Source organism: Garra rufa, chromosome 16 (genome assembly GCF_049309525.1).
Source record: "Garra rufa chromosome 16, GarRuf1.0, whole genome shotgun sequence".
In the NCBI taxonomy this organism is placed as follows: Eukaryota; Metazoa; Chordata; class Actinopteri; order Cypriniformes; family Cyprinidae; genus Garra; species Garra rufa.
In genome coordinates this window covers 42,627,734-42,653,849 of record NC_133376.1, presented here as the reverse complement: position 1 = coordinate 42,653,849, position 26,116 = coordinate 42,627,734, and the positions used below count along the sequence as shown (strand labels likewise).

Here is a 26,116-nt window from a genome sequence, read left to right as displayed (position 1 = left end):
CCAAGGGACCGGTCACACCGAATGCGTCTTTTAGTTCTAAAAACGCGAGGCGCACAGCACTGCCGTTTTTTTGGTGACTTTTAAAAAAGAGCAGTATGCTGTGGATTTTTTATGTTGCTAGGCAATGACCAAAACAGCTGTCCTGTCAGTCAAATCAAAGGATTATAGCGCGAGCGCTCTAAAATCTTTGGTTTTTGCTGTTAAGTAAACTGTCATATTAGCAGAAACCCTAAAAAAATACAGCTCCGGGTTACCCCGGGTCTTGCAGTCTCCGGACTTTTTAAGCAACGGTAAACTTTCGTCACCACAACAGAAGGCCCGCCTCTCCATTCATTCGATTGGACAATGGAAAAAAATGCGAATGACGTTGGGCTTTTTCCGCTCAGAGTTGATTTTTTTTCAACTTCAGGCGCTCAGAGCGCTCCTGCAAAAACGCGAGGCGCCCGGGGCGCATAAGCAGCGCGCACAGCGCTCACTGCCAACTGCAAAAACGCGTTCGGTGTGACGGTGCATTCACACTACAGCGTCAAATTTGTGCTCAGTGCCGCTGGCAACGCTACAACGCCACTGCTTTGGGGTGTGTCAAATTTAGGGCAGAGCACGCCTCTGAAAAACAATGTTCACACTCTATCTACGTTCCATTGTCTTCTTTTAACGGCGGTTCGCAAACGAAACTGTAGTGTATAATAACAACATGCAAAGCACATTTACTTTTGCGTGACTTTTTCAATAATATGTGATTTCAGCTCAGTAATCCACCAGTTTCGGAAACACGCGTCATAGTCTTTCCTTGCCAACTTCTCACACCGATTGGTTGTCGCCGGCGTTTTGCGCTCGAGATTTGCATAAAGTTGAGGAATGCCCAACCTTTTGACGCTCTCAGCCACTCTCAACGCTTTCTCCGCAACGCTTCCAATCCCAAAATGCACCACGCGACCGTTTACGCTCAACTTCCACATGAATGAATTGAAAACGCTCGCTTCGCCCCGCTCGCTACGTGCCAGTGTGAATGCACCGTGAGACGGACAGAGAGGGAGAGAGATATTAAGTGCATATATTACCTCTCTCAAGTCTGTGTGTCTCTCAAAGGTGACTGGCAGCATCGTCTCTACTAACAGTAAAACTTTATGTTCATTTTCTTCAAGACCACGCCGTTGTTACCTCGCTTGTGAGAACTGTCATGTCGTTTTCAAGTTGTTAATCGTCAGAGCAGCGCTAACAACATTAGCACGAATGCTAACGCGAGTGCTAACTGTATGTGTGTGTGTCTGTGAGTGAGAGAGAGCGAGAGAAATAGAGTATGTGCTTTCTGTACATAACAAAACGTAATATTGTGGAAAAAACATGGACATAATCTGTAGTTTTTATCCTGATGTTTACTGTATTTATTAGTTTGGCCAGTGTCATTGTGGGTTTTGGTTGTTTTGCTGTTTTGGGCTGTAAGGACCTTTGAAATAACTGAAATCGTGTTGGCGAAGTGATATAGACATGTACTGCGGTCAAAAGCTGCCTGGAACTACGTTCGCTGTGCGTTTCCCTGAAAATAATGCACACCTCTAGAACGTTCGCCAGCCAATCAGATTCAAGCATTCAATGGCTCTGTAGTATATATATATATTAGATCAGGGTTTGAACCTGCGTCTCTTTGCACACTTTATGAAATAAATGACTAGACCAGTGGGAGATTAATGGGATCTTTCTCAGGTGAAAAATATGAGAAGCGGGAGACTGGATACTTTCTGAGACACGATTGAGACATTAAAGAGCCAGTCACAGGAGCGAGTGGAGCGACTGCACAGACGCTGTGTTTTGGGCAGACTGTAATGGTCCCTCTATGGCAGCGGATCAGTGCAGCCCCAGACATGACAGTCTTGCCTCTCGCTGGCCGGTGTGCAGACTTTTACTATTTAATTACCGCAGCTCCCGTCACACTGACTGCCAACTCCAGCGGTGAACGTGCAACCCTGTCTTTAAGACGGCCAACTTGTTCTCTCACTTCCTGGCAGAGAGATCTCCATGGCAACTACACCTGAAATTGACTAGAGCTGTGCGGCTTTCTTTGTGCAGGTGGAGTTCTTTAACATCGTTAGCGTCAGGGCCATTAAGAAAGACAGGAATTTCGTCCTCAGGAGTGAAGCCATGACTTCTGCATATGGAAATACACTGTAAAAAAGGTAAACAAAGATTACTGGAGTACATTTGACAAGTACTATTCCAATCTTTCTCATTCAGAACTTTATGCTTTGCTTGTAATTACTTGTTAAATTAATTACTTCATTAATTAAAGTACTTTTACAATACAGTGTCTGATTTTATTAGTGTGTAATTTTTTTGTGTAAATTCTAACTTGAAAACAATTATTTACTCATTTTTTAAGGTACGTGGTATTTATTTTAGCTACATTTAAAAAATGCTGAAAGTTAACTAAATTTAACTATAAAATAAACGTATTATTTAAATCTAGCTAAAATAAATCGATTGCAACCACTTACCTTAAAAAAAATGGTAGTAAATTCAAATAATAATTTTTTTCAGTGGATAATTATTATTATTATTATTATTTTGCAAGCTTAATATAATGTGAATAGCCCTGGCAAATTATCATTAATAATAATAATAATAATAATTTGCAAGGGCTATTCACATTTTATTAAAGCTTGCGAAATCATAATAATAATAGTTATACTGATAACAATTTACAAGGGTTATTCACATTTCTTAAAAGCTTGCAAAATACTATTTATTATTAATATTAATTTGCCAGGGTTATTTACATTTTATTAAAGTTTGCAAAATAATAATTAGTAATAATAATATCAATTTATAAGGGTTATTCAGATTTTTTAAAAGCTTGCAAAATACTATTAATTTATTATTATTCATTTTCCAGGGTTATTTACATTTTATTAAAGCTTGCAAATTATTTGTATTTTATTAATAATAATAATATTATTATTATTTAGCAAGGGTTATTCATATTTTATTAAAGCTTGTTAAATATTAATATAATTATTAATATTTTGCCAGGGCTATTCACATTTTTTAAAAGCTTGCAAAATATTATTAATTTATTATTATTAACTTGCAAGGGTTAGTTACATTTTATTAAAGCTTGCAAATTATTTGTATTAAATTAATAATAATAATAATAATATTTAGCAAGGGTTATTCATATTTTAAGCTTGCTAAATATTATAATAATAATAACAACAACAATTCACAAGTTATTCAAAACATTTTAAAAGCTTGCAAAATACTACTGTTATTATTAATTTGCAAGGGTTATTTACATTTATTAAAACTTGCACACTATTATTTTTCTGATATTATTATTATTATTAATAATAATAATAATGATACAAATAATAGTACTTTGCAAGGGTTATTCACATTTTATTAAAGCTTGTTAAATATTATTATAATTATTAATATTTTGCAAGGGTTACTAACATTGTATAATCTGGATGTCTAAACATTAAAAAAATGAGTAAGAAAAAAAGATTTTTAAAGTTGTAAAAAGATTATTAAAACTACTTTTCTGTCTTTCTACTTTAATATTTAATGTGTTACTTGCCATTTCTATTGTAATTATTTACAATTTCTGAGTGATAACTGTTTCTACAGCTTTTTTTTTTTTGTTTACAGCGCATTTTCATAGTCACAAAATAACTACATTTTCCACTTTACAACCCACTGTGAGAATAAATGAATAATAAAACACATAAACAGTGATGCCCTTTACAAACAAGCATTCACGGTTCATACATCTCGTAACCAATAAATTGCCATGATTTTGAATGTTTCCAATCAATTAATTATTAAATATGTACAAAAATGTATTTCTAGCTATGTACGCATAACAAAATTTGCATTCCTTTGCCGAAAATCACAATTTTAAAAATGAATACATGTTTGTGATTCAGTAAGAGTTCTGTTAAGGTGAAAAATCGTTATTTTATTTGATCTCTCTTTCGGCCTAGCTTTCATTTTTCATCTCCTCTGGCCTACAGGGCCATTCTTTTACACCGAGTCCAAAGTGTACTGGAACGTTCATGCCTTTCTGGCTTAATGTCCCCTGTGGCAGCCTCCATCGCCCATGAGAACTGCGTTTTTCCCCCCTCTCTGTCTGTCAGAGGAGTGGAAGTGTTGCCTTTTCGTGCATTATGCATTCTGGCACCCAGTCAGTCATAAAGCGGGCAAAACACCCCGCTCCAATCGCTCCTCAAGCACACACAGCCGCCTCAATCACCTGCGACAATAACGCGTCTTAATCTTCACTCCTTTGCATGGAGCTCACGTGGATTTATGGTAATTTAAGTGTAATACGTCAACGCACGTTGAAGGGCTATTGAAAATCTTCCAAACTTATTAAAGCGCTCATCATTTTCCAGGGAACCATAAAGATATTAGTCCAGTGCTGTGTTCGCACAATCCATATTTCAAACAAACAAGAGATAATGAACTGTGAGCAACATAATCATGTACAGGTCCCAACTGGCCTACAATGGGATTAAACGCACAACATGACTGAGAACAAATTCAATATTGTTCTTCGGGTTAATCTAATGAGCCGGTGGATATGTTCAGAATAGTACACTAGCACTATTTCTGAAATATATAGCATGCATAAAGTGTGCAATATGTTATAGAATGACCATGACCTCCTACATCTGCTAAAATGTGCAATGATGCACAGAATCACATATCCCACAATGCAAAGCACTCAACTTGATTTTCCACTATTAGTGCGAAAAATGAGCCAGAAATAATTACAACTGTGATTCTAACATCTCGCCAAGGAAAGCAAAGCTATTCTGGAATATGTGACCATGGACCACAAAACCAGTCTTAAGAAGCATGGGAATATTTGTAGCAATAGGCAAAAAATACATTGTATGGGTCAAAATGACTGATTTTTCTTTTATGATGCCAAAAAAAGAAATTTTGTAAATTTCCTATTGTGAATATAACAAAACTTAATTTTTAATTAGTTATATGCATAGCAAAGAACTTCATTCTTCAACCTTAAATCCGATTTTTGGCACCCTCAGATTGCAGATTTTCAAATAGCTATTTCTCGGCCAAATATTGTCCTATCCTAACAAACCATACATCACTGGAAAGCTTATTTATTGAGCAAAATATTGACCCTCGTGACTGGTTTTGTGGTCCAGGGTCACTTATTTAATTATAATTAAATTAAAAATGTTAAATACTGATGGCACAACGAATGTGAAGAGGTTATGTGATAACAATGAAGCACTGAAATGTTATCATCGCGTTGTTTTAGTTTTTAAAAATAGTAGGCAGTGTACACTAGCCTACTTGTAAACACATTGCCATAACCCTATATTAAACATTAGGGAGACCTTTTAAGATGGAAAAATAACGAAATAAAACAGTTAAGGAAAGTCCATGTCTAATTCCAGTTGGGAAGTATTAATTTTGAACTATTTCTAAACAATATGACGAAAATGCGGAACGTTGCATACATCTTCAAATTCAGGAATTAGGTATTAGGTATCAATCAGGAGTCAGGTAAATGACAATATTTTCTATTAAAAACAGCCGAGTTTGAGAAAAAAAACGTTGAATGGTTTGTATCCTTGAATATGTCGATTGTTTAACATTTCTGAGGTAAAAGTTGTCAAATAACGCATGTTTTGCTACTTCCATCTTACCTCCGTCTCTTTCAATGTGAAAACGGACGCTCTGGAAGAGGGTTGCCAGGTCTGCGTAATTAAACCATCCTTCAGACCTTGCCAAAAGGATCCCAATCCAATCGCGTTTCGAAGGTAACTGGTTATTAAAACTGCTCCATAATCGCGTTCCAGACGGTTCTTCTCAGTCATAATCGCGTTTTAAGTGGGAGTGATTGTTCGTTTAAATACGCGACAATATAAAAGCATCCTAAATGCGCGGTAAAACAGCAGACTTGGCAACCCTGCTCTAGAATTTGCGCTCTTTCTTCTGTAGACAGCAATTCCCGCCTACTTCGATTTGATTTGCCATTTCTATCATTTTGACAGTGAGGAGCGCCAGCTGTTAAACCAGGTTAAATAACTTTTAAACTTTTTGCTCATCATAATAACAAACAAAGTGTAGCATACTAGCATCCAAGAATTGCAGTATTATTATATCTTATCGAGGGTTTGCTCTTACGTCACGATTTACCCGGATAAGCGGCCAAACTGGCGATACTCGAATGTAAACAACAGCCTGGATTGTAAGGTAAATGCACTACCTAATATGTTGTTCTGCAAATGTATGCTGTCTAAACCATTGAAAAACGTTTGGAAGCTGCTAAATCATATCGAGAAGGACTTAGTAAACAGGAAAGGGCGTAATATTTTGACAAAGTAAAGTTAATAGGTGGTGAAGATACGAACAAGCAGTATTAATTAAGATATCAGCCAAATATTTTACCTACCTGACTGGAAATGATAAGAACAAACGCAAATGTTCTTAAGATTCTTGCTTCGGAAATCCTGGTTTGGTTTGGCCGACCACAAATGGCTTTTAATTCCTCAGACAGTTTTTTTGCTCTCTTCTTCTTGATTTGTTATAACTTCTGGCAGTCTATAGTACTCCAAATGTTTTTCCTGGTTTGAGTGATTAGTACAGGCCAAAACATGACAAAAAGTGAGAAATAATAAGCATTCACATTCAGTGTGTTTACATTCAGTGCCGCCAATATGGACGATCGATGACGTGTCGTATAAACACTATTCCTTTATGACGTTAGCCACCGTAAAACTGTAAGGAAAATTCCGTAAGGTAATGGTTTAAGAGATATAAGCTTCATTAAGCTTTAATAATTTAATTTAGATACATTTTCATTATTGTTGACAATCATTACACAATATATATATTTACAGGTCATTATGAAATATCATTATAATTTACAGGATTTTGTACAAAATTGCCTGACAGATGCCTTGATTGTATGATCCAGATCCTTCACATATTGTTAGTGAACTGAAGTGATAGTTACCATAAATTTCAAGAGTAGCAATGATCGGTTTTCTTGCTTAAATTCAACTGGTGCGCTTTGAGGCCTTTGAAAAAGATTCAGATCCTTCGCCCAATGTTTAAGAAGCAAGAAGTTTTTTTTTTTTTCATCAACCAAAGTCTTTGACATTAAGAAATCTAATACACCAAAAAATACGTTTAAATAAAGAACCATAACATTAACATCTGATATTATAACTATTGAATCAGAAAGTTTCTTTTTTTTTTTTTTACCATGATGTAATATCAGCTACTAGTTTTCAACTTATATCTATCGATAGTGTTAATGGTTTACAGATATATTGCGTCTTTCTTCGTTGCGGTTAAGTCGCCTCGTCCAGCAGAGACACTTGAGAGATGTTAAACAGCCGTTTCCCCTCTCAGCGGCTCACCACACAAAGTTTATACAGTGTAGAGATGAGGACTGTTTAGCATTTACACGGCCAAGGTGCTGTTGAAACAGCCGGAGCGGACAGTGAGTCCAACCACCAGGGTAATGGTCCATGTCAGTCCGTCCTTTTTCCATGGGATCGCACGTGTCCTTCGCCGTGGCCCAGCCTGTATCAGATAAAACCTTTGTTTTAATAGGGCTGAGTTTCCTTGTTGGCCCAACATCAAAAAAACTAAAAAAACAATAGTAAAAGGACCTGTTGTGAAAATACCCTGTATGGCTTCCTGACAGTGTCTTTGCATTGCATCCTGCAAACTCATTTGAAAGAACAGAAGAACCTTTAAAATGTCAAACGAAAATGCATTGTGCTCTCTGCAAGAGATAAAGAAAACAAACCAAAGCATGCTTTTAAAAGATATCTGATATACAGCTTAACTATAGGAAAATAGACTTTCGAGATCGACTCCTCTTGTAAAGCTTTCTTGGATGCAGTTGGCTACGAAGTAAACATATACTAACCCAAAAAACAAATCCTTAAAATATATGCAAAGACAAGCATAAATAGTTGATCCACAGAGTAATCTACATATGACAAATATAAGTGGTATATTGAAACTCTGGAACAAGCCCTGTACTGCGGTTTTTTTTTTTTATCTTTCTCCAGTTCCACCGCCGACGCGTTTCCTCAAAGTCTTTAGAATGAAAAAACAAAAAGAGTCGTCCTGATTATTTTTTAACTTCCTTAGTCTTTCTGCTATATATTTGAAATAAATCAGCAAAAGGTGTATTGTTTTATTCTCTTTTTTACTCTTCTTTGTTTTCTTTTTCGGGTCCGTTCCGCTCTCCGGATGCTTTTAATGCACGTAGTAAAGCCAGTAAACTATGTTGAAGAAGGAAAAGACGGTGGGGAAGATCATCCTCGACCACTTGTCGATGGAGTTGACGTCGGACAGGTCCGGGATGTTAACCTTGAGCTGGGAAGCCCGTCTCCTGAGCCTGCTTTTCTTCTGGGTGGCGTGGCGTTCCAGGGCGCTGTGGCCGTAGTTTTGCCGAGCCATGGCCGCCCGACGATACTGCAGGGTGGAGCTGTCATAGGCTAGCATGGTGTTGCGTGGGTCACCCAGACCTCGGGACAAATCGGACGGGCCCATTTCGTTCTTCATCTCAACCGTGGTCAGCCGGATATCATCGGGAGTCATCTGGAGAGAGAGGAAACACTAGAATCAGGTGTAATTATGAATCACTTTCGTCAAATGGTGTACATTACTGAGCTCTTTAATATAGTAAGTCAACATTAGATTTGCAAAACAGCATTTTTCTGAGATCTGTTGGTAAGGTATTTTCAAAAAACTCTTGATGCTGCCTTTATCGTCTTTTTTGAACCACAGACCGCAGGCTAATGCTGTTTTTCCTTGAGTTGAAATGATGCACAATGATGGATTTCATGAACTAGATGTTGAAAAGAAGTGGACTGTCCCTTGAAAAACCACGATGAATGCAGTACAGCCATAGTTGGTGAAAAAGAGTTCAATGAATGCACTGCACTCATAGTCAGCTGTGGAGTAAAGCTTTTCAGGCAATAATACCCAGGATTATTTCCGAATTTCAACCATGGCATGGTTAAAATTCTGTCTGCGTATAAAATCAGCCAAATAAATGCAAATTAAAAAAGGCAAAAACATGAAGGCAAAAGTCTAGATCAACAAGGTTGCGGAGATGGAGGTAAGGAAAGGCCGGGGCGGGAAGGAAAGCATTCGCTCGCTTTCACTTTCCACGATAAACCTACTAAAACGTTTTGTGTTTACATTTTAAGCTTTATTTTAGCTTAAGCTGCTCACTGATCAAAACCACTTTGCAAATTGGTTTGGTAACTGCCAATGCAAGTGTTTGGCTAGTGATACAGCAATTTATATAGTCAAATCATTTTGATTTCATCAAGACTAACTAATAACTAACCAGATTGAAGCCTGGTTTCACAGACAGGGCTTAGACTAAACCAGAATTAGGCCATAGTTCAATTAAGTGATTTTCATAAACATTGTTTGTGTCCATCTTGAGACAAAAACAATGGCAGTGATATATTTTAAGATCAGTCCATGCAAGTATCTTTTAGCTGAAACAGTTTAGACTTACATTTTAGTCTGGGACTAGGCTTAAACCTTGTCTGTGAATCTGGGGGTAAGTGTTAGTTCCCCATTGTGTTGTTGACCTTGTCAATAGATTTTCAGTTTTGAACATTCAGTAGGCTAAATATTGTTTAACACAAGTTTATTCAGTTAATTTTAACATTTTTAACTCTCTTAAATTTTATTATATGTGACCCTGGACCACAAAACAACTTTTTGTTTGGATAGGACATTATTTGGCCGAGATACGACTATCTGAAAATCTGGAATCTGATGGTGAAAAAAATCTAAATGCATATTACTAATCAAAAATTAAGTTTTGATATATTATGGTAGGAAATTTACAAAATATCTCCATGGAACATGATCTTTACTTAATATTTATATAAGAAAAATCGATCATTTTGACCCAAACTGTGTATTGTTGGCTATTGCTACAAATATACCCATGATACTTATGGTTTTGTGGTCCAGGGACACATCAAATACATTTATCTGCAATTTATTGACAATCAGCCACTTTGATTTTATGTAGAGAAGAACCTTGGCTATTAAAAATTTTTCAGGACTCATTTTAAGTTTCTATGTAATTACCCCAAAATCAAATACAGCACTCTAAATGTCCCGAAAAATAAAGGCCCGTTCACACCAAGAATGATTAATGTAAAGAAGTATATATTTAAAGCAGGATGGCCAATGCCAATGTTTTAATTGTTTTGACAAAATCAATCTTCTTCAGAGTTGGGGAAGGTTGCTTTTAAAAGTAATGCATTACAATATTGAGTTACTTCCAGAGGTGGACTGTAGTAAAGTACTTTTACTTTACTCAAGCACGTTTACTTTCCTTGGAAAACTTTTACTTCATTACATTCCAAATCAAAATGTCATATTTTTTACTGCACTACACTTATTCAAAAAAAGTCGCTTTATTTACCTTTAATACTTAAAAACATTACAAATGTAGTACTTTCTTGTACTCAAGTAAATTACTGAATTGCTTTTACTTGAATAAAAGTAAGAAAATACTAAATTTCTAATGTAATTAAGTATTGAATGATGTTTAATATGAAACATAAGTGCAGTAGAAAGTACAATATTATGCTTTGGTAATGCTGTGAAGTAAAGTTTTCCAAAAAAAAAAAAAAAAAAAAACTGTATTTAAAACAAAGTAAAAATACTTCACTGCTATTAACTAATTGCGTTAATTAGTTGCTTATATGGAAACTAATGAGTTATGTATACTTTAGCTTTGTTATTTTTAATAACAAAAAAAAAAAGTTATATTTTTTGGCAACTGTAAAGGCCCTTTCACACCAAAAGTCAAAGTTATAAGCCTAGTAAATGGAATACATTTTTACTTAGAATAAGAAAAATAATCTGACAATGCGATAAGAAAAATATCTTATTTCAAACAGAAAACAAGATTATTTTTCTTTCTGAAAAAAAGACAATCATTTTTACACATCTAGAAAATCCATTTTTAGATATTTTGGCAAGTAAAAAAGCATTTTTTTTGCAGAATGATCATTAAAACTTGTTATAGTTATCGTCCGTGGTGTGAACGAGCCTTTAAGCTACTAAGAGCTGCTAAGCATCCACTGCACAAAATGCTACGTTGGGCGATCGAAGAGGAATGGGCGTCTGGGAAAAAGGCTCGGGTGCAAACTGTAACTGAAAAAGGGCAGGACAACGTAATGGTGGAAATGATGATGGCTACCATCATTACTCTAAAGGAAGAAGAACAGAAAGTCATCCAAAGAAATGAGAATAATCAAACAGAAAGAGCTGGGGTGTGTTTACTTCTGGTAGTAAATCGATGCAGAGCCATTGCATTGTTTCTTTGACTTCAGGTCAAATATTCAGTACCTTAAGTCTTTGATCGCCTAGTCCTAATGCCGCATCCTCCGCAAAGATCGGATCCCACATCGAGTCATACCCGTCAATTTCCCTCTGTTTCATTCTGGCATAGAGAGCATCGTCTCTCTGAACTACACTTCCCACCAACCACTGCAAGCATACAAAATCAGCACTGTTACAGAGGTCTGCCGCACTCGGAGAGAGAGACACAACTCTTTCAATGAGATTAGAAGGAAAGCCCTAGAGGCTCCGCCAGGCCGCGCGCTCGGACGCTTGTTGTTTACGGCTAACAAAAGTCTGCGCCCATCTCCCGGATATCTCATCACATGTTTCTGAGGGTAAAAGCCCATTAGGTTGCGGTTGGTGAACAAGCTTATGCCAGTGGAAAAAATACAGCTATACATCCGGTGTTTTAACAATCTGACCCTGAAAGGACACAACATGTTACCTCAGAGAACCGGCCACCTACTGACCAGAGGCCTTTGTCGGCAAACCCTAATGACGCGCCAGTGTGTGTGCGAGCAGCTCGGCAGTACCTTGTTTGGGTCGGGCCTGAGTTTCTCGTTGTTGGCCGTGGCGGCTTTTTCCGCCGCCTTCTTCTGCCGCTGAGGGCCTCTCCCGAAGAAGATGTAATTGACGAAGGCGTACTCCAGCAGCGCCAGGAACACAAAGACAAAGCAGCCCATCAGGTACATGTCTATGGCTTTCACATAGGGAATCTTGGGAAGGGTCTCTCGCAAGTGAGTATTAATGGTGGTCATGGTCAGCACCGTGGTGATACCTGGAGTTCAAAGAAAGCGTTCAGGCATAATTAAGTACAGTACAGTGGAGCTCAAGTCACTTGCAGCTTTATATAACAAGAGACGTAATTATCCGCCGAGCGCCGAGTACAAGCTGCCAACTAAGCAATTACAGAGGTTATTCATGTGTCATCTTCCAACTTGAAACCATTATGAAAACTTTGACAACAGTCAACTCCAACACAATGTGCTGATGCAAATGCGAAGCTGCAGCGCTTCCAGAGAGGAGCATTAAGGTACACCTAGAGATGTGCGTTTCATATCCTACTTGGGGTACACTCTTAAAAATAAAGAACCTTGCTTTAAAAGGTCGTTCACAGCGATGCCATAGAAGAACCATTTTTGGTTCCACAACGAGCCATTCAGTTAAAGGTTAAAGATTTAAACACATTACTTTCCATAAAAAGTAACTAAATAATTAATTAGTTACTTTATTAGGGAGTAACGCAATATTGTAATGCATTACTTTTAAAAAGTAACTTTTCCCAACACTGATTACAATATTGCGCTACTTCCTAAAAGAAGTAACTTAATATGTGACCCTGGACCACAAAACCAGTCTTAAGTCGCTGGGGTATATTTGTAGCAACAGCCAAAAATACATTGTATGGGTCAAAATTATCAATTTTTCTTTTATGCCAAAAATCATTAGGAAATTAAGTAAAGATCATGTTCCATGAAGATTTTTTGTAAAATTCCTACTGTAAACCTATCAAAATGTAATTTTTGATTAGTAATATGCATTGTTAAGAGCTTAATTTGGACAACTTTAAAGGTGATTTTCTCAGTATTTTGATTTTTTTGCACCCTCAGATTTCTGGTTTTCAAATAGATGTATCTCGGCCAAATATACATCAATAGAAAGCTTATTTATTGAGCTTTCATATGATATATACATCTCAGTTTTGTAAAATTTAACCTTATGACTGGTTTTGTGGTCCAGGGTCACATATGTTACTTAGTTACTTTTCAAAGAACCACCTCTTTCTTACCTTTTTATGATCTGAAGAACCTTCCTTTGCCACAAAGAACCTTTTATGAAACAGAAAGGTTCTTCAGATGTTAAAAGTTCTTTACGGAACCATTTAAACAAAAAAAGTTCTTCTATGGCATCGTGAAGCACCTTTATTTTTAAGAGTGTGGGACGAGTTGCATTACGAAAATTTATACCTGAAAATATTTGCAAAACTTAAAGACTTGCAGTGAAGGAGAGGCATTTTATGCTTACCAAAGCTGTATTTATTTAATCAAAAATACAGTAAAATCCAGTGTTGGGAAAAGTTACTTTTAGAAGTAATGCATTACAGTCATTGTTGGGGGTAACGCATTATAAGTAACACGATTTATGTACAGATTACCTTTTTCAAGTAACTAGTAAAGTAACACATTACTTTCTCATTTACAAGAAAATCTGCAAGTTAGTTTTACAAAAAAGTAACGGCAGTTACTTCACAGCAAAAAAAAAAAAAAAAAAATGCTTTTCTTATTTATTTTTTGTCTTGTTTCTAGCCAAAATATCTAAACTCTTAAATCAAGAAGTTTTTTTTTGTTTCCTTTATGTATTAAATCCCATTTTATTAACCAATGTCTTTGCTGCTGACCTTTATTTCACTTTTCGGTGTGAAAGGGCTTTTACATTTGCAAAAAAATCGAATTGTTTTTTATTAAAAATCAAACAAGCCTTGCCCAGATTTAAAAAGTAATGTTAAAGTAATGTAACACATTACTTTCCCTAAAATGTGTTACTTTTTTTAGGGAATAACGCAATATTGTAATGCATTACTTTTAAAAGTAACTTTCCCCAACAACGATTACAATATTGCATTACTTCCCCCAAAAAGTAACTTATTATGCTACTTGGTTACTTTTTATGGAAAGTAATGTGTTTCGTTACTTTTGCGTTACTTTTTAAATCTGGACAGGGCTTCCTTGTTTGTTTTTAATATAAATTTTGGGCAAATGTAAAAGCTTTTTTACACCAAAAGCCTCAAGCTGATGGAAAAGTAAATTCACGTCTGTGCAGCAGAATGCAAAAGAAGAAAGTTCAACACACATCAAAATAAAAAAAAATAATAGATAAAAAAACAAAAACAAATGTTAGTTTATCTTGAGAAATGTTTGCTTATTAGTATGGTAGAATTAGATTGTCAGCAGCAAAAACACTTAATAAAACAGGATTAAATACAAACAAGAATATTTGTATTATTTTTATTTTTATTTAATTGAAGGTTTGTGTCATTCTGAGTTGCATTTCACAGTTTTTATTCATTTTGAGGAATACCGAAACTGTGTTTTTGTGTGTGAGTGAGTGAGTGAATTAATGCATGTTCACATTTATTCTAGAACTAGAGTAACATCTTACGATTTCTCTCAGCATGGACACAGGAGAGCTTTCAACCAATTAGTTAAAGCATTAGTTAAACTTAACTTGTGTTACTTGTAATGCGTTACCCCCAACACTGGTAAAAATATTTTTACAATCTAAAATAACTGCTTTCTACTTGAATATATTTTAAAATACTATTTATTCCCGCGACGCAAAGCTGAATTTTCAGCATCATTACTCCAGTCTTCAGTGTCACATGATCATTCAAAAATAATTCTAATATGCTTCCTTAACTGGAAATTTATTATGCTGTTTAATATTTTTTGCAGAAACAGTGATAGATTTTTCAGGGTTCTTTTAAAAGTTCTAAAGAGAATAATTTATTTTAAAACAGAATTTGAATAATAAATGTCTTCACTGATCAATTTTATGCCTCAAATGTATTTTGAATGGAGCATGTATATTATAAAATGTCAAATACAGTTTTTTTGATGGATTTTTTGCCTCTAAGCTCACCTCAAACCATCTGCCAAATCAGTCAAAGAACAATTCATCAGCATTCGTCCCTTATTCCCAAATGTTTAATTTGTTCATCATCTGACTCACACATATATAGCAAACATGTTCAGTGCAGAAAGCACAAGCAATTCATTCTGAACCTTCGTGGAGAAAACGGGATGTCGAGTCTGTAACAGAGCTGCCGTATTTCTGTTTAAACAATACAGCAAGGTTGAGACATGTGTTTTCTTGTCACATGCCCCTCACCGCAGACAGATTCATTCTGACAAGTTCACCCAAACACAAAAGGCCCGGCTCCCTATCATCAGTGATCTATTCTCCGCCGTCTCCCCCCCAAGTATCAGCGTCAGAAGAAGCCATTTTGTCATAATGGCAGGAACATGGCCCTGGACATAAAACACGTCAGTAAAGAGCGACCGGAGGAAAGTTTGTCAGCTTAATCAGCAGTAATACATCAGCGCAGATCAGCAGAGGCTACAGAGCACTCCTAATAGAGTTCGGAGCGGGAGAGAGGGAGGGGAGCACTGGCAGCAGCACATCTTCACTGGAGTGAGGCAGATCTAAGACCCACTTGAGTCCAAGCATCATACAGTTTCATTTGCAATTTGAGCCTTCTCTTTTGAAGCACGGGCAGGTACTGCCCAAAGGAAAGCACAACCACAATATCTAGTTCCTCCCACGCAGCAATGAGGAAAAACTGAAGAGCAAATGGAGATTCATCTCGTGATTGTCTCCTCTAGAGTTTCAGAAGAGATTGCGTTCAATTACGTTGTCTTCTCAACAAACATCTGATCAAAGGACCAGCAGTTAAAAAAGCACCCTCTGAGCAATTCTCTTCTTGGGGAACAGATTGATTTTGCCAAGGCATGTTCCTGAATCAACATCTTTTGTTGATCATACAGTACATTGGAAAACTGCAGTAGACTGTATGATGCATATTGCACATTTAGAAAAGTCAGAACTTGAGCATGCAAAATTTCTGTCTCTTTAAAAACTTTAATTCAACACATATATACAGTAATAAAAACTAGGGATGCACCGAAATGAAAATGCTTGGCCAAAGCCGAACAAAATTACACGCTGGGCAGAAAAGGCCAATTACCGAACACGGTTTTTCGTGTTTTCCCCCTTGTATTTTGCCTTTTTATTCACCACTGCATTAATTAAATAGCCAATATTTGCTTTTAACACTTTTGTCTTGCTTTTCAAAGGCAACAATTTAAAAATGTTTATTTAACACTGAACATTTTTTACATTCTAGTAGACATTACAGACTACCAACAATGCACAATTTGACTTAAAATGACTAAATTAGTCAAATAATATTATTCGGCCTTTTTTAAGATCCCCTTCTTGAATCAGGCATGTGATTTTAATGTACAAATAAATGCAGCTTTGCTGAGCAAAGGAGAATTTTATAATAAATGTATTAATAAAGCGGTTGTTATGATTGTTATTGTTTTTTTTGTTCTTTTATTTTATTTTACAGAACAACAGTAAAATTACTATACTAACATTTAAGAATGTTGATTTTTATTTTAACCTCAGAACTACTTTTTGCTGACAGCAGGAGATTTATGAATGATTCTCATCGCGCAAGTTTTCCTCGCGTTTTGGACTTTGAACCTTGGCTAAGGAGCTGGTGCAGCGCTGTCAGAATAAATACAATTGGTGCGTGTATTAGACCAGATAACCTTCTGTAGTTTATTGCGATGCGATAAAAAGTCTCTCACTGTCGGTGCTTGTAATGAAAATAGCAAAAAAAGCTCTTTCGGTGTTCGGCCGAATAATTTCGGTTGCCGAACATTCGGTGCATCCCTAATAAATACTTCACTTTTCTGCAGCACTAAGTTTCAAATTTGTTCTTTTAATTCAGCCACGAAGTCATTCCATGATATATCAGTCTTCTATTGATCACACGGTTTCACATGATATGAATTTGCAGCTTGAACTATGTAATACAACAAAATGCGCATGCGTATGAATGGAAGCCAGTGGAATAAAATTAAAGTGTGACGAATTAACAACAGCTAGCACCACCACAAACCCTCTTTTGGCAGTGAACAACTAAAGGCATGCAGTCAAAACTCAGTGCTTAAAAGTCATTTTTGGCTGATCTTACAGCATATGCATTTGTAGGAGTTTCCCTTTCAGACACAAAAAGGGAAACATCACATTAAACAAATGAACTGTTATTGCTCACTTTACATGTCAGTCAGACTGTCTCTGTCCTTGGACAATTGGAAGTGTCTATAGAGCCCAAACCCTATGGCCTCAATTAAAAGTCTGGCTGAGCGAGACTATTGGACTTCCAACTTGGAAACTTGCGATGTCTTATGAACATGAGGACACCTGGGGGATGTAATCACGTTTCAGCAAATTCAATGAATTAATGAGTTGAAGCGCCAGCATTATAAGATATAACCTGATTATCAAGCATTTGTTGAGGAAAATACACCTGCAAAATTAATGCATATCACCACTTATTCTCTGCAATTTGGTAGAAGACTCTGAACACCTGCAAAGCTAAACGTAGTGCTGATGTCTTCTTTCCTTATACGTCATCTCTCGAATGTTGAGCAAAGGAACACATCTATGGTTGGAAATTCGAGATGTTGAGTAGGAATATCCTATATATGACTGTAAATGGACGGTCAAATCAGATATGTGACCCTGGACCACAAAACACAGTCTGACAGTTGAATAAATGAGCTTTCCATTGACGTGTGGTTTGTTAGGATACGACCATATTTGACTGAGATACAACAATTTGAACGTCTGGAATCTGAGGGTGCAAAAAACTGAAAATATTGAGAAAATCGTCCAAATGAAGTTCTTAGCAATGCATATTACTAATCAAAAAGTTTGATATATTTACGTTAGGAAATTTACAAAATATCTTCATTGAACATAATCTTTACTTAACATCCTTTTTCGGCATAAAAGAAAAATCGATAATTTTGACCCATACAATGCATTTTGGCTATTGCTTTTTGTGGTCCAGGGGCAAATATTAAGTACTTGTAATTAGATTATATTACATTTTAAAATACTAATCAGATTATAGTTACTTTTTAATGGATTACGTAATTACATATTATCAGAGGTGTCAAGTAACGAAGTACAAATACTTCGTTACCTTACTTAAGTAGAAATTTGGGGTATCTGTACTTTACTGGAGTAATTATTTTTCAGACGACTTTTTACTTCTACTCCTTACATTTTCACGCAATTATCTGTACTTTCTACTCCTTACATTTTAAAAATAGACTCGTTACTCTCCTATTCTTTTCGGCTAGTTTTCATTCATGTCATCGTTCAAAAAAAAAAACTATCCAGATATATCGCGCCATCCACATAGAGTGAATTTGGTTGTGGTTGGATGAGAAGTATAAACATATACTATTCCGACACCCTATTGGTTTGTACACGATCCATCACACCTGCACGTGACATGACACAAATCACGTCACACTCCTGGCCATCGGTGAGAACCGGGACATTCCCGGTGGGCCGGTGCCGGTGGAGTAGTGGGCCGATCGCCGAAGAGAGGCAGACCTTCCGCATATTATGCGCTATTTTAAATGACATTCGAAACTGCAAATAGCCCAAAAGTGTGAAGTTACGGAATCAGTCACCCGCACAGCGCGATGCAAAGTGATAAATAGCGCAAGTTGAAGTTGCTTGACGCATTCAGATTTAACACAGAATTGTGTTAGGCAGTTGTGTGGTATAAGAACATTAAAGGTTCTGTATCTGCTGGGCTGCTGAAAACAGCTGCATGAGGAGGTAAAGTGATAAACGTCAATACATAATTACTGTCATTTTTTTATTAAAAATTTCATAGTTTATTATTATGAATTATTTAAAAAACATAACCATTTATTCTTGTGACGACATCTTACTAATACTAGTCAGTTAATATCTGGATTTTAAGCAATAATTTCTTTCTTTTTAAATATTAAGTTGTAATTCATTTTAATTGGAGTAAAATGTTAATTCAGTAAGAGCCTGATTAAAGATAAATATCAGTGCCTTATATAAATGAGGTGTTTACTACACATATTAAAGTTCTTAAAGGGACAGTTCACCCAAAAATAAAAATTGTCATTATTTACTCAACATCATGTAATTTCAATCCTGTATGAACTTCTTTCTTCTGTGGAACATAAAAGAAGATACTTTGAAAAAATTCAAAAATTGTGTCTATAGAGTAGAAATCAAGGGTAAACGAATATGTTTGTTTACATTCTACAAAATATCTTTTGTGTTCTACAAAAGTAAGTAATTTTTACAGAATTTATTAGCAATAAAAGTCCCGCATTCTAGCTCAAAATCAATGCTTTACTGCATGCATTTCTATGTGACAAAAATGCATTATTAATTTTATAAATTATTAATAAAAGTTGCATTTGAATTCAGTATCTACCATTATTTGATTCTGTCCTGTTTTATTCATTTATTTACTTCAATTAAAGGCCCTATAATCCAACAAAACTCACGGGGGAACTTGTGGGCTGGATGGGCTGGATTTGTCCATGGCCAAATTTTAACCCCAGTCCAGCCCTGCACTCCAGCAAGGATATAGCGAGTGTTTGGGTCATTACTCAAAAAAGATTATTTCTTACAAGTTATTATTTCTCTACTACTTGCTTATTTATCAAACGGGTGCTTTCTCTTCATCTTCTGCAAATGAAGCTATAGTAGGTAGTTTGATAGAAAGACATTTGAATAAATAAACGTTTGCGATTGACAACGCGACTGACAATGTTGCGATAACAATACTTATAGGCAGCAACTAATCATCATATCTTCCGCTCCATGAAACATGTTAATGCTCAGTAGTACACATTTATGGTTCTTTAATGTATTTGCATTGTAATAAAATGTATATGCAGCTAAAACAGGTAGCCTAGTGCATTCCAAATTTTTCAACATTAACATTTTAATATAACATAGTCACTATGGCCTTTAGAAATGTTTTTTGGGGAGGTGGGGTAGTGCACAATAGGCCCCTGTGGCGCGGCCTAAGCTTTTGTCCTTAATGGCATTTTTTTCCTTACATTACTTTTACTTTTTTACTTTAAGTAGTTTTGAAACCAGTACTTTTATACTTTTACTTCAGTAAAAAGCTTGAGTTGATACTTCAACTTCTACAAAAGTCTTTTTAAATCTTAGTATCTATACTTCTACTTGAGTAATGAATGTGAATACTTTTGACACCACTGCATATTATTCACAAAATGGCAGAAAACTATACTTAAGTTATTGATTCACTCACTTATTTTTCCTTTCTATATAAATGAGACCAATAATTATAATAAGTTACTAAACACTGCCAATGCATAGCTGAAATACTATAAAAGACATTGACTATGTAATGTTTTGATGTTTATTAATGCATGTTCCTGTAATTCCCAAGCTTTTGACATTTTGTGATTTCAGTGTGATTTTAGGCTTCTCATGAACCCCAGTTTTTTTTTGTTTTTTTTTAACCAAAATTAGTTAAGACTACATTGCCTAGTATGCGACCCTGGACCCCAAAACCATGTCTTAAGTAGCATGGATATATTTGTATACTCCATGTTCCATGAAAATATTTTGTTGATTTCCTTCCATAAATATATCAAAACTGAATTCATGATTAGTAATATGCATTGCTAAGTACTTCATTTGGACAACTTTAAAGGCGATTTTCTCAATATTTAGATTTTATTGCACCCTCACATTCCAGATTTTCAATTAGTTGTATCTCGGCCAAATATTGTCCTATCCTAACAAACCGTACATCAATGGAAAGCTTATTCATTCAGCCATTATTATAACCATTATGACTAGTTTTGTGGTCCAGGGTCACATATGTGTAATCCAGATTATGATACTAACTACAGTTCCATAATGTAATTTGCAGTCCGTAGCGGACTACAATTTGTAATCTATCCAGCACTGGTTGTTTGTTAAATGCCTGAAAAATGTCTGAGGTAAACGCAAGCTCGAGATACTATCAGGTGTTATTCTACACCATAAAATACCCCAGTAACACCCCCTTGTGATTTTTTTAAGCTTTTACTTGATGGTTCATAACAAGTGTCTAAATGGGTCTACAGAGGTTGTGGGGGACATTAAAGGTTATCAGACCAAACAGAAAAACTACTAGTTCACTCACACAGCCTTGTTTCACTGCAAAAAATGCTTTTCTTACTTAAATTTTTTGTCTTGTTTCCAGCTCAAATATCTAAAATTTAAAAGTTAAAATTATTCTTGTTTTCAGAAAAAGAGGTCAAAATTAAGCAAGTTTTCTGTTTGAAATAAGATTTTTTTTTTTGCTTACCCCATTGGCAGATTATTTTGCTTGTTCTTAATTCCGACATGTTTTTTTCTGAAAACAAGAATAATTTTACTTGTCTAGAACATACTTCTTGTTTTAAGAATTTTTAAATATTTTGGCTGGAAACAAGACAAAAAAAATTCTAAGAAAAGCATTTTTTACAGAGTTCACACACAGGCTTCAAAATGCATAAAAGTTTGTGTAAGAAACATAAACTTTTGTTGGTCCCAGAGGTTATTTTCTGCAATAATCCAAATGCCAACATGAAAATTCTATTGGGTTTTTGTTGAGAAAACCAGGTTGAGGTTGACAAAATTATGCCATCACAGCAGCACAATATAGCAATGTTTTTCCAGGACCAACAAGGATGTTGATACAGAAACTCATCTTGGCAAAATCACAGTCGCTGATGTATTACTGAGAGGCAAACAGAAAAGAGTCTGTAAAACAAGTACTGGAAATCCAAAGAACCATCGTAGCAGATCCCTGAGCATACAGTATAAAGACACAGTGTAAAATGGTCATCACAAGCCCAACAAACCAACAATAATCACATGATCAGATGTCCCACCTAAAGCCACACGGGCAGCAGAAGCGTCGTAGTTGATCCAGAAGGAGACCCAGGACAGGATGGTGATGAGGATCGAGGGCATGTAGGTCTGCAGGATGAAGTAACCAATGTTCCTCTTGAGTTTGAAACTCAGAGACAGACGTGGATAAGAACCTGGCGCAAAAAAAGAAAGAAAGAAAAAAACAACAACAGTTTCATTCATGCTCTAATGAGAATGGTTTGGTAAAATGTTTAAATGCTCCCAAAAAAGCATCTTCTGCTCACCAAGGCTGCATTTGTTTGATTCAAAATACAGTGAAAACAGTCAAATATTATTGTAATTCAAGACTAGCTAAAAAAAAGTTTGTCAAGACAAACTTTAAGTTGGCTTGAGAAAGCGGGACCAGAAAGTTTAATAAGTTTGAAAAGTTTTAAAGTTTTAAGTTAGATGGTTTTCAGTCTGAAGTAGTTGAAGTGAAGTGTAAAGTAGTTTTAAAAGCTTAAAGTTTGATAGATGATAAGCATGTTTCTAGCATGTTGTTAGCATTTCAAGTAAATCGATTAAATGCAACTTGTTTCGAGTTTTCAGATATTTATACTAGAAACCAAGAAAAAAATACAAAGAAGATATTTTTTTTGTAGTAAGGCTGAATTTTCAGTATCATTACTCCAGTCTTTAGTGTCACATGATCCTTCAGAAATCATTTTAAGTTGCTAATTTGCTGCTTAAGAAACATTTTGCATTATTAAAAACAGTTGTGCTGCTTAATATTTTTGTGAGACATTATTTTTCATGTTTCTTTGATACGTAGAAAATGTAAAAGAACAGCATTTATCGTTTTAATTTGAACATGCAATGCATTGGTCCATCTCTAGTAAACACACAGGCCACCTCAAATGTATATTTGGTGGCGGAACACTCTACGATCTTCACTGTATACATTAAATATAGAAGATTCTTATCTTTTTTTTGTATATTTGGTGGCGGAACAGGTCACAATAATAATAAGCGGCGTGTCTGAGAGTGTGGGTAGAGTCAGACAGCCAGACTGCGTGACTTTATCTGTTCCTGAAAGGCAGACCAGTGATGATAATAAGACTGGAGAAAAACACAAATTATGTGCACTTACTCACATGCTTACTCATCGCATACATCGCTTCAAGGTTTAGCAAAAGGACACTGTAACTATATATTCGTGCAGTAATGTCTGCACCACAGCATTTCAGCTTGTGATGATTTCACGCATAAACTGTGGGATCATACCGGGCCAGAAGCCTTTGAATGTTGTTCATCAATAAATTCAAGGTGAGACCCATCCATTTTATACTAGTTTTGAATAATCATATCTTTTGGTTTATGTACGTCAAGTTTCAAATACCTAAATACTAGTGTTGGGTTCGAGTCCACCTAAGTCGAGTCCAAGTCTGAGTCCAAAATGGGGCGAGTCAGACTCAAATGCGAGTCCAAACAGGTCGAGTCCAAGTCTTTAACCAATCGAGTCCAAGTCTGAGTCCAAAATGGGGCGAGTCAGACTCAAATGCGAGTCCAAACAGGTCGAGTCCAAGTCTTTAACCAATCGAGTCCAAGTCTGAGTCCAAAACGGGGCGAGTCGGACTCAAATCCGAGTCCAAATGGGTTGAGTCTGAGTCGAGTCCAAGTCTTTAACCAATCGAGTCCAAGTCCAAAATGGGGCGGGTCGGACTCAAGTCCGAGTCCAAACAGGTCAAGTCTGAGTCGAGTCCAAGTCCGAGTCCAAAATGGGGTGAGTTGGACTTAAGTCCGAGTCCAAAATGGGTTGAGTCTGAGTCGAGTCCAAGTCTTTAACCAATCGAGTCCGAGTCCAAAATGGGGCGAGTCAAACTCAAGTCTGAGTCCAAATGTGTCGAGTCTGAGTCGAGTCCAAGTCTTTAACCAATCGAGTCCAAGTCCAAAACGGGGCGGGTCGGACTCAAGTCCGAGTCCAAACAGGTCGAGTCTGAGTCAAGTCCAAGTCTTTAACCAATCGAGTCCGAGTCCAAAATGGGGCGAGTCAAACTCAAGTCTGAGTCCAAACAGGTCGAGTCTGAGTCGAGTCCAAGTCCGAGTCCAAAATGGGGTGAGTTGGACTTAAGTCCGAGTCCAAAATGGGTTGAGTCTGAGTCGAGTCCAAGTCTTTAACCAATCGAGTCCAAGTCCAAAATGGGGCGAGTTGGACTTAAGTCCGAGTCCAAATGGGTTGAGTCTGAGTCAAGTCCAAGTCTTTAACCAATCGAGTCCAAGTCCAAAATGGGGCGAGTTGGACTTAAGTCCGAGTCCAAACGGGTCGAGTCAGTGTTGAGTCCAAGTCTTTTTACCAATCAAGTCCAAGTCAGAGTCCAAAATGGGGCGAGAATGTAAAATGTACTGAAGTAAAATAAACAGTCTAATGATTAATTACAAGCAAAAGAATAAATGAATATATTAATCAAAATATAAATTAAATAGTTTAAGTTTTTTAGATTGGTCTATATAGTACAGGCTACCACAAAATAGCTTACTTCAAACATTTAATGAAGTAATAAATGTAAAAATAAAACACTCTACGATCTTCACTGTATAAATTAAATATAGAAGATTCTTATCTTTTTTTTTTTTTGATTATGACGCAGGTTTACGCTGCTGTCGCTTTAAGACCGGACGCACAGATCATATTTTGACACATCTGGATTTCTCTCAACTGTTCAAATTCACTCAAGACAAAACTGACTGCATTTACATGAATACTCTCCAAGACAGAGCATTTTGACATTACTTTTCGTGTTATTGTCTAGCAATAACATGCAAAAGATAACTTAATTCAGCATTCGCACGCTGACTGAGAGGCGCTTTAGGTGAGCACGCTTTGGGTGTGTATGCAAAGGAACCAGCAGGCTTTCAAGTACTGGCAAGACTTTTAAACACATGCCAACACTGAATGTCACTTTCGTAATAATGCATCAAGTCAGTAAAATTTCTGTCAACTGTCCCTGGACTCGGCAATAATTGACGAGTCTGAAAAGCTTGAGTCCGAGTAAAAATGCATCCGAGTCTGCTAAAAATTGTACTCGAGACCGGACTCAAGTCCGAGTTCCCTTAACTCTACTAAATACTTGTAAAATGATTATTTCATTAAATCATATGTACAGTCATCATGATAAAACGGCTCATACCGTGATATAATATTCTGGTCCTACCGCCCACCCTTAGATCAAACATTACTTTTGAACAGATCTGACTCACGGTCCCAACTGTACAACACAAGCAAATGAGAATAAAGTCAACCTGTGGAGAAAACCACGTTCTTCGAGATGAGTTTGTAGTCCACGATGGAGAACTGAGGCAGCTCAATCCTCTCCACCCCAGTAACGGCTCCATCTCCCCCTCGCCAGTAAAACTCGATATCATCTGTGGTGTAGCCATCTGGAGGACCCAAACACACGTGCGTTATAACAAACTCACATCTGAGTGCATCTAAGTACACATGAGGACAACAGAGGAACAGCAGCAGAAGATGAGCTATGCATAGAGGTTGACTTTGAGTTTTGATTCTTTCTGCAACCAAGCCTAAACAAAAAGAGTGTAAAACAGGGCCTAAAAATGCATCACTCATTTTGGTCATTATTTGGTCATATTATGTTAACTCTAAAACTAGCTATGTTTCATTCTAGGTTATATTTTAGTTACCACTTTATCTAACAAACTCAATAGCATTGGATTTGTGTTTTTAATACTTTACATAAACCGACGGAATACCAAAGTGCACCATATTCATGGAAAGTGCAGTATAAATATTGACGGTGGCATTTAGATTTGAAAACAAGTGATCATTAAATTATGTAAGGGGACAGCTGGTTATGAAACAGACACACATCCACATCCGTGAAGGAATCTGTGTGTTTGCTTGTTCTCCGTCCTCGCTGAGGTTCCTTCTCCGTCTGCAGCAGTTTGTCTGCGTGCAACTTATAATGAGAACCAGTGACCTATTTAGCGTATTGAATAATTAACGACAAGCTTCTGATTTCTTCATATTCAAGGGAGTTATCTCTGCATGACTTAGCAACCAGGTACAGACTTAAAAAGGCCTTATAAAGCATTAATGCAGCAACAGAGATAACAAACACAGCTTTTTCATTGGGTTTAATGGGGCAGAGAGCAATGTGATGTAAATACGACAAGATCTTGAGCCATGTGACAATCATAAGATGTGTCT

At 36.4% G+C, this 26,116-nt stretch overlaps 1 protein-coding gene across 3 annotated transcripts in view; it reads right to left on the bottom strand.

The window, feature by feature from the left end:
* Positions 1–6,778: 6,778 nt before the first annotated feature.
* Positions 6,779–26,116, bottom strand: part of LOC141289043 (gamma-aminobutyric acid receptor subunit beta-2-like) — an 87,242-nt gene continuing 67,904 nt past the window's right edge. Inside the window, exons 6-11 of one of the 3 annotated variants that reach the window (XR_012339793.1) lie at positions 25,189–25,326; positions 21,930–22,082; positions 11,922–12,166; positions 11,395–11,535; positions 7,659–8,601; positions 6,779–7,569 (exon numbers count right to left, since the gene is read on the bottom strand). Coding sequence is in view for 2 of the 3 variants with exons in the window: in XM_073821230.1 (XP_073677331.1) it covers positions 8,257–8,601; positions 11,395–11,535; positions 11,922–12,166; positions 21,930–22,082; positions 25,189–25,326 (1,022 nt within the window). In the remaining variant the exon portion in view is untranslated. Of the gene's footprint in view, positions 8,602–11,394; positions 11,536–11,921; positions 12,167–21,929; positions 22,083–25,188; positions 25,327–26,116 lie in introns of all 3 variants that reach the window. The other 2 variants (XM_073821230.1, XM_073821231.1) reach the window with 2 other exon arrangements.